The 14,005-nt window shown below is 38.8% G+C and overlaps 1 protein-coding gene across 1 annotated transcript; it reads left to right on the forward strand.

The window, feature by feature from the left end:
• The first annotated feature begins 218 nt into the window (after nucleotides 1-218).
• LOC119507034 (UDP-glucose 6-dehydrogenase) lies at nucleotides 219-2,984 on the forward strand. Its single transcript, XM_037800093.1, has one exon. The coding sequence runs from the start codon at nucleotides 361-363 to the stop codon at nucleotides 1,843-1,845; it is 1,485 nt and encodes a 494-aa protein (XP_037656021.1). The 5' UTR covers nucleotides 219-360; the 3' UTR covers nucleotides 1,846-2,984.
• The last annotated feature ends 11,021 nt before the right edge of the window (nucleotides 2,985-14,005 follow it).

Here is a 14,005-nt window from a genome sequence, read left to right on the forward strand (position 1 = left end):
GCAGGATAGGAAAAAGCACAGAATCTAGAAGCCTCACAGCAAAGTCTCATGATCTACTGGGTCTCAGCCTAAGGGAAACCTGATACTGAATACAGCCTCCTCCTGAGACCTGGGCCAATCTGGTCTAAGAAAATCTGATTGGGGTAATCAAGAAACCAGATGCCTAGACAACAAAAAATTATGAATCGCGATTCAGGGTGCGGCGCTAGGCAGCCTGAGGTGAGGAGCTTGCTTTGAGTAGAAATCAGGCGGAGGAGGACGCGGGTGCAGAAGCTGCGGCAGCTTGACCTGGAGAGAAGTGCTGTCTTAGCGTCCAGGTAAGAAGCAGACGCCGCGCTTAGTGCTGGAAGAGGTCCAATCATGTTTGAAATTAAGAAGATCTGTTGCATTGGTGCAGGCTATGTTGGAGGACCCACATGTAGTGTTATTGCTCATATGTGTCCTGAAATCATGGTAACAGTTGTTGACGTCAATGAATCAAGAATCAATGCGTGGAACTCTCCTACACTTCCTATTTATGAGCCAGGACTAAAGGAAGTTGTAGAATCCTGTCGAGGAAAGAATCTCTTTTTTTCTACCAATATTGATGATGCCATTAAAGAAGCTGACCTTGTATTTATTTCTGTGAACACTCCAACAAAAACCTATGGAATGGGGAAAGGCCGGGCAGCAGATCTGAAGTACATTGAAGCTTGTGCTAGACGCATTGTACAAAACTCACATGGGTACAAAATTGTGACTGAGAAAAGCACAGTTCCTGTGCGGGCAGCAGAAAGTATCCGTCGCATATTTGACGCAAACACAAAACCCAACTTGAACTTACAGGTGCTGTCCAACCCTGAGTTCTTGGCAGAGGGGACAGCCATCAAGGACCTAAAGAACCCAGACAGAGTACTGATTGGGGGAGATGAAACCCCAGAGGGCCAGAGAGCTGTGCAGGCACTGTGTGCTGTGTATGAGCACTGGGTTCCCAGAGAAAAGATCCTCACCACTAATACTTGGTCTTCAGAACTTTCCAAACTGGCGGCAAATGCTTTTCTTGCCCAAAGAATCAGCAGCATTAACTCTATAAGTGCACTATGTGAAGCAACAGGAGCTGATGTAGAAGAGGTAGCAACAGCCATTGGAATGGACCAGAGAATTGGAAATAAGTTTCTGAAAGCCAGTGTTGGTTTTGGTGGGAGCTGCTTTCAAAAAGATGTTCTGAATTTAGTTTATCTCTGTGAGGCTCTGAATTTGCCTGAAGTAGCTCGTTATTGGCAGCAGGTCATAGACATGAATGACTATCAGAGAAGGAGGTTTGCTTCCCGGATTATAGACAGTCTGTTTAATACAGTGACTGATAAGAAGATAGCTATTTTGGGGTTTGCATTCAAAAAGGACACTGGTGATACAAGAGAATCTTCGAGTATATATATTAGCAAATATTTGATGGATGAAGGTGCACACCTCCATGTATATGATCCAAAAGTACCAAGGGAACAAATCGTTGTGGATCTTTCTCAACCAGGTGTTTCAGAGGATGACCAAGTGTCTCGACTTGTGACCATTTCCAAGGATCCATATGAAGCATGTGACGGTGCCCATGCAGTGGTTATTTGCACTGAGTGGGACATGTTTAAGGAATTGGATTATGAACGCATTCATAAAAAAATGCTGAAACCAGCTTTTATCTTTGATGGACGACGTGTCTTGGATGGGCTCCACAATGAACTACAAACTATTGGCTTCCAGATTGAAACAATTGGCAAAAAGGTGTCTTCAAAGAGAATTCCATATGCTCCTTCTGGTGAAATTCCAAAATTTAGTCTTCAGGATCCACCTAACAAGAAACCCAAAGTATAGACATCGCTGTTTTTATTTGTATTTTCTTGGTACTTCAGGATAACAAATATCTATCTGATATTAAATGGTAAACAAGCCAAGTGTTTTTAAGGAAACAAAATTATTTTTTTAATAATCAAATTTATACTAGCTATATGGGTGTTAGCATATCTAGTAATTTTGAATCTAGAATTTTTTTTACATATTTTTATAATATTATTACCTCAGTTATTGGATGGAATATAATCATGTTGGCTTTAATGGTGTCAATTTTGTGAAATAAAAATTAAACTTCAAACAATCTTTTCTTTACAGAATGTCCATAAGCAGCACTTTAGTGTCACATTGTAAAAGGAAAGGCATGCTTCATTTTTCTGGTCATCAGTTTAATATGTTTTTTGAGGACATGAAATTGCTCTGCTAAATCCTGTTAATCTTTATCATGTTGACCTTTCAGAAAATATCATGGAAACTTACAGATTTCTGGTTTAATTGGGTAAAGGTGTTTCCTAGGCCTCTTGTGATCTCTGAGCTGAGAAGGAGCATGCAAAGGACAGGATGGGGCCTTTTTGTGCTTTATTGAACATTTTTCCTGTGCTTCCATTTTAGAAATAACCATACAAGTATAGTCTGGTTAGAGTTCCCTTGCTTCTTTTGTTTTAGTGAGCTGTGTCATTGTTGCTTTTTTTAGCCCCCAAAAGATCATCATTGTACATTTCCAATCAATCCAAATATGATTAAAAGGCATTTTTTTTTAAAGAGAAAATCAGTAGTATGATCTATTTTTCTCCCTTTTATTTCTTGGTTTTCCTCATGATCATTAATTTTTAGTCCAAGAGCCAAAAAAATTGTTGCCTTGCCTTTGCATTTTTATTTCTATTGTTAATTGTAATTTTTCCCTTTTTTCTTCAGTAAGAACAATATGATCTCATTTACGACCTTAAAGAAGTAGATTTTACAAATTATGTATTTGTAGAGTCTGTTGTTGATTTTTGTATTTGCAATTTTTTCTCTTCTGTTTACTTGGCTCTGCTGAGTGTGTACAAACTGAGTTAAACAAAAACAGTCCTCATCCTTTAGGAATTTCACGGTTCAATAAGAAGATAGAGACATCTGTATAGATACCAAACAAAGAAATAAAACATACTTTGCATCAAAAAAAAAAAAATTATGAATCGCATTAGAAAAAACAAAGATATGGCCTAGTCAAAAGATCAAACTTACACTTCAACTGAAATACAGGAATTGAAAAGACTAATTATTAATCAAGCAAATCTCCTGAGTCAATTCAAAAATCAAATCAAGTTGAGGGAAGATATGGTAAAAGAGATGAAAGATATAAAGAAGACATTGGTCAAACATAAGGAAGAACTCAAAAGTTTGAAAAACAATTGGCAGAACTTATGGGAATGAAAGGCATGACACAAGACATGAAAAACACAATGGAGACATACAACAGCAGATTTGAAGAGGCAGAGAAAAGGACTCATGAACTCGAGGACAGGACTTCTGAAATCCTACACAGAAAAGAACAGATAGGGAAAAGAATGGAAAAATATGAGCAGTGTCTCAGGGAATTGAATGACAACATGAAGTACATTAATGTTTGTGCCATTGGTGTCCCAGAAGAAGAGGAGGGAAATGGAGCAGAAACAATAATGGAGGAAATAATCACTGAAAATTTCACATCTCTTGTGACAGACATAGAATTGCAGATCCAAGAAGTGCAGCATACCCCAAACAGAATAGATCTGAATAGACCTATGCCAAGACACTTAATAATTAGATTATCAAATGTCAAAAACAAAGAGAGAATTCTGAAAGCAACAAGAGAAAAGTGATCCATCACATTCAAGGGAAGCTCAATAAGACTGTGCAGATTTCTCAGTAGAAACCATGGAGGCAAGAAGGCAGTGGTGTGATATATTTAAGATATTTAAAGAGAAAAACTGCCAACCAAGAATTCATTATCTGGCAAAACTGTCCTTCAAAAATGACGGAGAGTTTAAAATATTCCCAGACAAACAGACACTGAGAGAGTTTGTGAACAAGATACCTGCTCTACAGGAAATACTAAAGGGAGCACTACAGACAGACAGGAAAAGACAGGAGAGAGAAGTTTGGAGCACAATATTGGGTGATGGTAACACAATTATGTAAGAACACTAAACAAAGATGACTGTGAGTATGGTTGAAAGAGGAAGGTTAGGGATATGTAGTACACCAGAAGGAAAGATAGAAGATGATGACTGGGACTGTGTAACTTAGTGAAACCTAGAATGGTCAATGATTGTGATTAAATGTACAAATATGTTTTTACATGAGGGAAAACGAATGTCACCTTTGCAAGGTGTTAAAAATGGGGTGGTTTGGGGGAAAAACACAATCAATGCAAACTAACATCGATAGTTAACAGTAACATTGTAATGTCCTTCCATTAATTGTAACAAAGGCAATATACCAAAGCTAAATGTCTATAAGAGGGGGATATAAGGGAGGGATATAGGATTCTTGGCATTGATGTTGTTGTCTGACTTTCTTTACTGTATTTTAATTTTATTTTTTCTTTTGTTGCTTTTTAGTTGTCTTTTTTTTTTCTTTTTACATTTTTGGCCTCTTCCTCTTTTTTTTTGTGAAAGAAATGGAAATGTCCTTATATAGATAGTGGTGGTGAATGTATAACTATGAGATTATACAGGGAACCATTGATTGTTTACTTAGGATGGAATGTATGGTGTATGAATAAACCATCTAAAAAAATAAACAGAGAGATACAAGTGCTGGTGAAAATGTGGAGAAAAGGATGTACCTAATCACTGCTGGTGGGAAAGTAGAATGGTGCAGCCCATCTGGAGGGCAGTGTGGTGGTTCCACAGGAAGCTAAGCATGAGGTTGCCGTATGGCCCTGCAACTCCATTATTGGGCATATACTTGGAAGAACTGAAAAGAGGGACATGAATGGACATTTGCACAGTGGGGTTTATGGTGTCAGTATTCATAATTTGCAGTGGTTGGAGGTGGCCTAAGGGTATACTGGCGAACTGTGGTATATACATACAATGGAATATTGAGCTGCTACAAGAAGGAGTGAAGTTGTGCAGTGAATGGATATTGAGGACAGTATGCTGAATTAAATAAACCACAAATAGAAAGACAAACATTATAATGCCTCATTAATATGGGCTAAATATAATGTGCAGTTTTTAGTTACTCCTCCAGGGAAGTAGGTAGAAAGCCAGGAACTGCGTGGACTGGACACTGCAGAGCAATTTGACTTTGGGCATACTTCATACAACACTCGTGAACACACGGAACTGCTGAGATCAGTGAAATCTGTAAGTTTTTGCAGCCAGGGGACCCATGGCCCGCCCTGCCAGTCTCAGTCCCGTGGGAGGAGGGGCCATTAGCACTGGGAACAAGAAGGGAGAACTGCAGTGGCAGCTCTTATTGGAAACTCATTTTACTGATCCAAACTCCAATCATAGATAGACTGAGACCAGACACCAGAGAATCTGGGAGCAGCCAGCCCAACGGAGAGGAGATAGGGATAGGAAAAACAGTAAGAAAAACCCAAAAATAAAAGCAGAGGCTTTTTGGAGTTCTGGTGAACATAGAAAGGGGAAGGGCAGAGCTCAGGCCCCAAGGCTCATATGCAAATCCAGAAGAAAAACCAGTCTCTCTGCCCCCCTGGACCTTTCCTTAATGGTCCTAATTGCTTTGTCTCTTAGGATTTCAATAACCCATTAGATCTGCAAGGAGGCCCCCTCTTTTTTTTTAATCTTTTTTTTCTTTTTCTAAAACAGTTACTCTAAGAAGCCCAATACAGAAAGCCTCAAAGACTTGCAATTTGGGCAGGTCAAGACAAGAGCAGAACTAAGAGACTTCTGAGACAAAAGGCAATAATCCAGTGGCTGAGAAAATTCACTAAACACCATAACTTCCCAAGAAAAGGGGGGCATCCTTTAACAGCCATCATCCTGGTGGACAGGGAACACCCTGCCCGTCGCTGGCCCCAAAGCCCAGAGCTGCCCCAGACAACCCAGTGTGACAGGAAGTGCTTCCAATAACATGCACAAACCACAAAATCGGGCATGGACATTTGCCTTCCCTGCACCCTCAGCTGGTTGTCCCAGAGTTGGCAAGGCAGAGCAGTGTGAATTAACACGCCCCATTCAGCCATCCTTTCAGCAGACTGGGAGCCTCCCTACACAGCCCTGCAGCCCAGAACTGCCCTGGGGGGACAGCACTCACCTGTGACATAGCACAGTCATCCCTCAACAGAGGACCTGGGGGTGCACAGCCTGGAAGAGGGACCCACTAGCAAGTCTCAGGGGCCATATGCCAATACCAAGGATTTGTGGGTCAGAGACAGAGACAAACTGTGGCAGGACTGAACTGAAGGATTAGACTATTGCAGCAGCTTTAAAACTCCAGGAATACCAGGGAGATTTGATTGTTAGAGCCGCTCCTCCTCCCTGACCACCCAGACACACGCCCCATATACAGGGTGGGCAACACCAACTACACACGCAAGCTTGGTACACCAATTGGACCCCAGAAGACTCACTCTCCTATTCACCACAAAGACAAAGCAGGGGAGAACTGGCTTGAGGGGAACAGGTGGCTCGTGGATGCCACCTGCTGGTTAGTAAGAGAAAGTGTACTCCACGAAGCTGTAGATATGACAAATTAGAGATAAGGATTTCAATCGGTCTACAAATCCTAAAAGAACCCTATCAAGTTAAGCAAATGCCAAGAGGCCAAAAACAACAGAAAATTTTAAAGCATATGAAAAAACCAGACGATATGGATAACCCAAGCCCAAGCACCCAAATCAAAAGATCAGAAGAGACACAGTACCTGGAGCAATTAATCAAAGAACTAAAGATGAATGGTGAGACCATGGCACAGGATATAAAGGACATGAAGAAGAGCATGGCACAGGATATAAAGGACATCAAGAAGACCCTAGAAGAGCATAAAGAAGACATTGCAAGACTAAATAAAAAAACAGATGATCTCATGGAAATTAAAGAAACTGTTGACCAAATTTAAAAGATTCTGGATACTCATAGTACAAGACTAGAGGAAGTTGAACAACAAATCAGTGACCTGGAAGATGACAGAATGGAAAATGAAAGAACAAAAGAAAGAATGGAGAAAAAATTGAAAAAATTGAAATGGACTTCAGGGATATGACAGATAATATAAAACATCCAAATATAAGACTCATTGGTGTCCCAGAAGGGGAAGAGAAGGGTAAAGGTCTAGAAAGAGTATTCAAAGAAATTGTTGGGAAAAACTTCCCAAATCTTCTAAACACCATAAATACACAAATCATAAATGCCCAGCAAACTCCAAATAGAATAAATCCAAATAAACACACTTCTAGACATATTCTGATCACATTGTCAAATATGGAAGAGAAGGAGCAAGTTCTGAAAGCAGCAAGAGAAAAGCAATTCACCACACACAAAGGAAACAGCATAAGACTAAGTAGTGACTACTCAGCAGCCACCACGGAGGCGAGAAGACAGTGGCATGACATATTTAAAATTCTGAGTGAGAAAAATTTCCAACTAAGAATACTTTATCCAGCAAAGCTCTCCTTCAAATTTGAGGGAGAGCTTAAATTTTTCACAGACAAACAAATGCTGAGAGCATTTGCTAACAAGAGACCTGCCCTACTGGAGATACTAAAGGGAGACCTACAGACAGAGAAACAAAGAAAAGAGAGAGAGACATGGAGAAAGGTTCAGTACTAAAGAGATTCAGTATGGGTACATTAAATATAACGTGCAAACTCTGAGAACTGAGCCTGAGAGCATAGTTTATCAGGGGAAGGCTTATTGTAAAGGTTCCTAGATTGTAAGCTCTTACAGCAGTTACGTCCATTCCTCAGTTGTAATGGTTGTTTCTAAATTCAGAGATGCCAAGCTCTTTGTGCATTACCTGGTCAGTCCCTGGAACTTTGGGTATCTGTGTGACACCTGAGACTCAGAGCCAGAGTCTGGCAGCTATGAATGTCAGCATTACCCCATAGAGCAAATGTTAAGGAGTCTGAAAAAAGAGATCAGACTTCAGTTCGAGATATGACTGAAATGGACTTGGTTAGGACAAAGGTAAATCAGACTAAAGGGTAAAGGATGATAGTGATGGTGTTTTTAAAACTCCAACTTCTGTGTGAGACCAAAGGAAGAGATGTTTATTGGGTGCAAAGTCTATATTTTTTGTAACACACTGTATAAATTAACTTGTTTGGTCAGTTTATTCCAACCACATAATTACATGGAACTTTTAATAGGGAGTGAAATCTGGTTGGTTAGTGTGAAGTCCCAATATATCCCAGAGTAATTTGGGCAGAGAATAAAAATGTATTTGCAAAGCCCCTTTAAGGGAAATTGTGGAAATATTAAATTTCTCCACCTGGGAAATTAATGATATTCTTACAAACATTGAGGGCTACCTATATAGAAGTCCCAGCCCTCAATTTTGGAAGCTTGCCTTCATGAAGTTTATTATTGCAAAGGGGAGAATAAGCCTACTTAAAATTGTGCCTAAGAGTCACTCTCAGAGAATCTCTTTTGTTGCTCAGATGTGGCATCTCTCTCTAAGCCAACTCTGCATGTAAACTTGTTCCCCTCCCCTCTACATGGGACATGACTCCCAGGGATGAGCCTGGACCTGGCATCATGGGATTGAGAAAGCCTTCTTGGACCAAATGGGGGAAGAGAAATGAAACAAAATAAAGTTTCAGTGGCTGAGAGATCTCAAATAGAGTTGAGAAGTCATTTTGGAGGTTATTCTTATGCATTATATAGATAATCCCTTTTTAGTTTTTAGTGTTTTGGAATAGCTAGAAGGAAATATCTGAAACTGTTGAACTGCAACCCAGTAGCCTTCATTCTTGAAGATGATTGTAAAACTATATAGCTTACACTGTGTGACCATGTGATTGTGAAAACTTTGTGGCTCCCACTCCCTTTATACAGTATATGGACAGATGAATAAAAAAAATGAGGACAAAAATTAAATGAATAATAGGGAGGGATGGGGGGTATGGGATGTTTTGGGTGTTCTTTTTTACTTTACCTTTGATTCTTATTCTTTTTTGTGTGTGGTAATGAAAATGTTCAAAAGTTGTGGTGATGAATGCACAATTATTTAATGTACTATGAACAATTAATTGTACACCATGGATGACTGTGGTATGTGCACGTATCTCAATAAAATTGAATTTAAAAAAAGAAGATATCTTAGAATATCTTCATATAAAATATGAAAATGAAGTGCATGGAATTTAAAGAAATCTCTAAGGAAAAACTACATTTTTAAAATTAGAAATTAATGAATTTGAGAGGAAAAGATGCTTTAGAATATATTTTTGAGATTTCTGGTTAAACTTGATATTGTAAAACTCATCTGGCCAGGGTAAAAAAATCTCCTGAGAACCTTCAAGATGTCAAGCATGGTTCAAGAACTTGAATGGAGGGACTGAAGACGAACTGTGCTTGAGCTGCAAGTTGACCCCACAAAGTCATTCCAGAATGTTTTACCTGGATACTCGGTGATTAGTTGAGCTGAAGTGTAGAAAGGAGCTTCTAGTTCACTAAACCTATTTTTCAAGGCAGAAAGCATGGTTGTGACAAGGAATGGAAGAGACAACAAAGACAACAAAGAAGAAAGGTGTGGGGTTGAGGGTAGTCGTGAGCAGCTGTTGTATAGTGGCTTAGTGAGAGCAGAAAAACTGAGATTGTGGTGCTGACATGAAATTGTGATGCCAGGGCACCCAAGAGTGGGTTCCTAGCCTTTCTCCTCCTAGGAAACATGATTATACATCACTGCTTATATCTCCTCCGCAGGAAGCTTCCGCTGGGCACAAAGACCATCACACCATGCTGCCACCAGAAGTTCTGGTCTCGTTCACCATCTTTGGCAAAAACACCCAGGAGATGGAAGCTCAACTCGGTTTCCCTTTGTTTAATGACTGCTCTCATCAGGCCAACACAAACCAAAAGATCCCCTCAGTGTTTCTGTATGTCTAGCAGGCCCACACCGAGCCCAATTGTTCAGTTTATAAGCTCATCTCATCTTCAATAATATTAAGGACAATGATAATAAGGGCTGACAAAAGGCAATGGCAAAATGGTAAGGGCAGGAGGAAACAGACCATCATTGGCTTCAGAATGCAGTCCAGCAAAAAGGCCTCTGGAGCCAGTTAGCCAAGACTATTGTGGTGGTGGTGGTGGTGGGGATATGTGGGGAGGGAGGCGTGGGCAGGGATGATGGGCATTGCACCATGACACTTCTACCTCTCTCTCTTTTTTTAATGTAATTTTATTGAGATACATTCACGTACCAGATAATCATCCAAAGCATACAATCAGTGGTTCATGGTATCATCACAGAGTTCTGCATTCATCACCACAATCGATTTTTGAACATTTTCACTACTCCAAAAAAAATTAAAATAAGAATAAAAATAAAAATAAAAAAGAACACCTAAAACATCCCATACTCCTTATCCCACCCCCCTGTTATTTATTTATTTATTTATTTATTTATTTATTTATGTATTTATTTATTTTCTTACTCATCTGTAAATACACTGGATAAAGGGAGTGTCAGTCACAAGTTTTCACAATTACACAGCTTTTGTATAAAAGCTATATTTATACAATTATCTTCAAGAGTCAAGGCTACTGGATTACTGTTCAACTCTCCCTCTCTCTTTTAATGAAAAGAAGAAAAGACAGAAAACAGGAGGAAGGATCTCTAAGATAGAAGAAATGCTGAATCATAAATGACTAAAGAAGAAATGACTAGGTAAAGAGACTATAGAAAAGAGAAGGGATAGGCAGATTAAAAAATAGAAAATTTTAAGAGGTGTATTTGATAAGAAACTGGGGAGCTAAAGAATACAGAAAATAAGTCTACATGAAGCAAGTGAAATAACAGACATATCAGCAGTTTGAAGAGCTAAAAGAATCATATAGATGTAAGATATTGTTATTAACTAGTTTCTTACTGAGTTAAAGACGGCATGCTCTGTTAAAGGATTGATGACACTGAAGACATCATAGGGACTAACCAGTGAACTACACAATCCGTTAGAGATGCTTGTGAAAAGAAGGGTTATTTCCAACTTAGCTCAGTTTAATTTAAGAGATAGATGCTATTTGTGTAAGTGTTACCTTCTTTAGCCTTTTTGTAACTAGAAAATTGCTTTTCTGATAGGTGAGGGTCATGAGTCAGTATTTCACATACCTGAATGGCTTAGAATATGCTTTGGAGAAAAAGATCCACTAACTACTCAAGAGAGATGTAAGCACTTCATAGACTTAAGGCCAGAACCAAGTCATGCAAGGTGTTTTCAATTAAAATTGGAAAAGGCAAAGTTGAGAGCCAGGTACCAGAAAGGATTCGAATATAAAATATTGTTATGTCTGTATATTTAGTATATAAAAGAGATATTAGTATCTAAATATTTTACAGTAGATTCTAATGTTTATTGCCAGTTTCTCCTCATGGAAGAGCCAGCTAATGGGGAGAGCTGCAAGGCCTGACGAGGGAACAGTTTCTGTTCTGGGACAGTCCGGATTTGTCTTCTCTCTGTCCCTGTGGACCCCCTCCTCTGTATCACACTGTCAGTGTCTTCATGTCATCTGATCTGGAATCAGGATGTCTAGATGCTCACCACTATTTTCTACATTTTGATTAAAGTATTTCACAGATCAGTGACATTTTTGCACCATTGATGATTATAAACATTTAATCACAAACATTTAGTTCTTTCTAAAGAACAGAACACCATAATAAAATTATAATTGATATGCTCAGCAAAGTAAATAATGCACAACATTGCATATCATCAGAAACACTTTTTTGGCACAATTTAATGGGCCACAAAAAAAATAATAAATTTTATCCATGTATTTTGGATGTAAATAAGTAGTAAGGCAACTATAACTCATACTTCACTAAAGAATAATAGTGCAAAGTTCACCAAACTGTGATATAGTTATTAAACCATGTCAAAAACATATATCTTGTTTTCTTCCATCAAGATTTTTATTTCTTCTCCATGTTGAGAGCAGGATGTGGGGGTGAGGAGAAAAGAAATTATTTTAAAGAGATGAAAACTATATGACACTTTTGTCATTTCCAGTGCTTGTGACCTCACTACTACTCCATATATGGAAACTGCACATTGACTATTTCAGTTAAGAGAAAATGAAGTTTAAGATTCAAAACCACTGGCCAAGAAAGATGAACCAAGAGCACCAGATATGCTTTTGAAAAAGAGCAATGAAATAAAATATGTATAAAACTAAAATTTAAATAAAACTATAAATGAAACCAATTGCTTGCAGGACTATAGTGCTTGGGATTGATCCTATTAAATGCCAGTTTATTCCAGAATGTATGTATGCATATATATTTCCACTGAATTGAGTTCAACACATTAATAAAGGCCCTGGAATTGACATCTTTTATGGAGACTAAAGGTTTAAGCATGAAGCCACTTCCAGAGGAGTTTCCAAAACATCTGGGGGAAAAATCCTGTATATAGGTTTTGATGCTCCCTAAGATCCAGTTCCATTGGTTGTTATATTCTGAAGTACTTACTACTTTGTTATCTATGAGGGATGGTGGAACATGGTTCCTGACTTGATTCCCCCTGCTTTTGTAATTGGTGGGCTGAAATCGGCAGGTCTTCTATTCAGTTTGGTAAACATGGGCTTGTATCTGTCATCCTACACTGTGCTTCTTCAACATACAGTTGCCACCTTATCTGGAAGCCACTTTCTTTATGAGTGCTACTCCTGTAAAACAATCTGGCACCACTGAGGCCATTCTCTCCTAAGCGCAAGAAGAGAGTTATCACTAATAATTAATTTTGAAAATGAATACTATGACACAAATTTTTTCTTTTAAAAAAAAAGAAAAAGGCAAGCTGGATAATGGGACCAAATGTCCCTTCCTTAAATTGACTCCTATTTATTTCTTCCAATGTCATCCCAAATACAGATAACTTTTCTTTCATGAGAATTGTTCTGCTGAATGATTTATACATGTCATGTTATCTGAGGCCCTCTCCCAGTCCCCTGGTGTATTTAGCCAGCCATCAGCTGCATAATTGTTAATTTTAACACTATAAAAGGTTCTGATGTAGAAGAGATAAGGTGTTGGTAGAAGAATTAATTGAAATGTATCTCCCAATCACACCAGTCTTCTATTCCTGGTTTCCCACACACAAAAATTATACTTTAGATTTAAGGGTAAAATAAATTTGCATCTTTGCTACTCATAAAGCTTGAGGTCTAGCTGTCAATGGAAAAGTTAATTGTTTCTAACACCCATGAAGGATTTTCACCTTGGGAACAAATCCAAGGACTGTCCAGTTCACAGTCCAGTGCACATTTTTCATAGGCACAGAGCTCCTGCAGTCAGAGGCAGGTAAGAAATACGAGCCAAAGGGTGGTTAAGGAAAGGAAATAAGGGAGGAAATGGGGATGACTGAGAAGAAAAAAATAATATGGGTCATTTATTACTAAATTTGTAATCCTCCCTTTATACTTCTCAACACTAATTATAATTTTCTAGATTTTCTATGCAGCCATGGGAAGCTATTATAAGTTAATATAGGCCACATTTCAGTCCCTACATTTCTTTTAAGAAAGTAAGCATATGTAAGGTATGGTCTAAGAGGCCTTAGGGACACATATTTAGATATTTGAGGCCATAAAACGCAAAATCATGTTCAGTATAAATTATCAGTCACTTTAATCTTTCAATTTGCAAGCCAGAACGTTTCTGGTACCATGTTTTCTTTCAGAATACTTGCCTCAGTCGATCAGGCAACAAACTCTGAGAGTTTCTGACGTGCTAGTTAACCATGAAAAGCTCTGGAAGACATGGTCCATTGAGCTTCTAGAAGGGTGTAAAAGACCACTTCCAAAGGGGCTCATCGTATGCATCATTCATTCACTCATTTCATTTAACCAGCATTTCATGAGCACCTACTAAGTGCCCGGCACTGAGCAAGCCACTGTGACTAAGGATACAAGTAAGACCGGTTCTTGCCCCCCAAGGAGTTCACAGGAAAACAGGGCTGATGAGCAAGGAAGGAAACAATCACAAGGGAATGATGCGATATCCTGGCTTTTATGGGAGCCCA

This window comes from Choloepus didactylus, chromosome 12, assembly GCF_015220235.1.
Source record: "Choloepus didactylus isolate mChoDid1 chromosome 12, mChoDid1.pri, whole genome shotgun sequence".
Lineage (NCBI taxonomy): Eukaryota > Metazoa > Chordata > Mammalia > Pilosa > Megalonychidae > Choloepus > Choloepus didactylus.

What these genes read in the sequence shown, in the direction of transcription:
- LOC119507034 (XM_037800093.1), top strand. Translation starts at nt 361, where the DNA reads ATGTTTGAAATTAAGAAGATCTGTTGCATTGGTGCAGGCTATGTTGGA.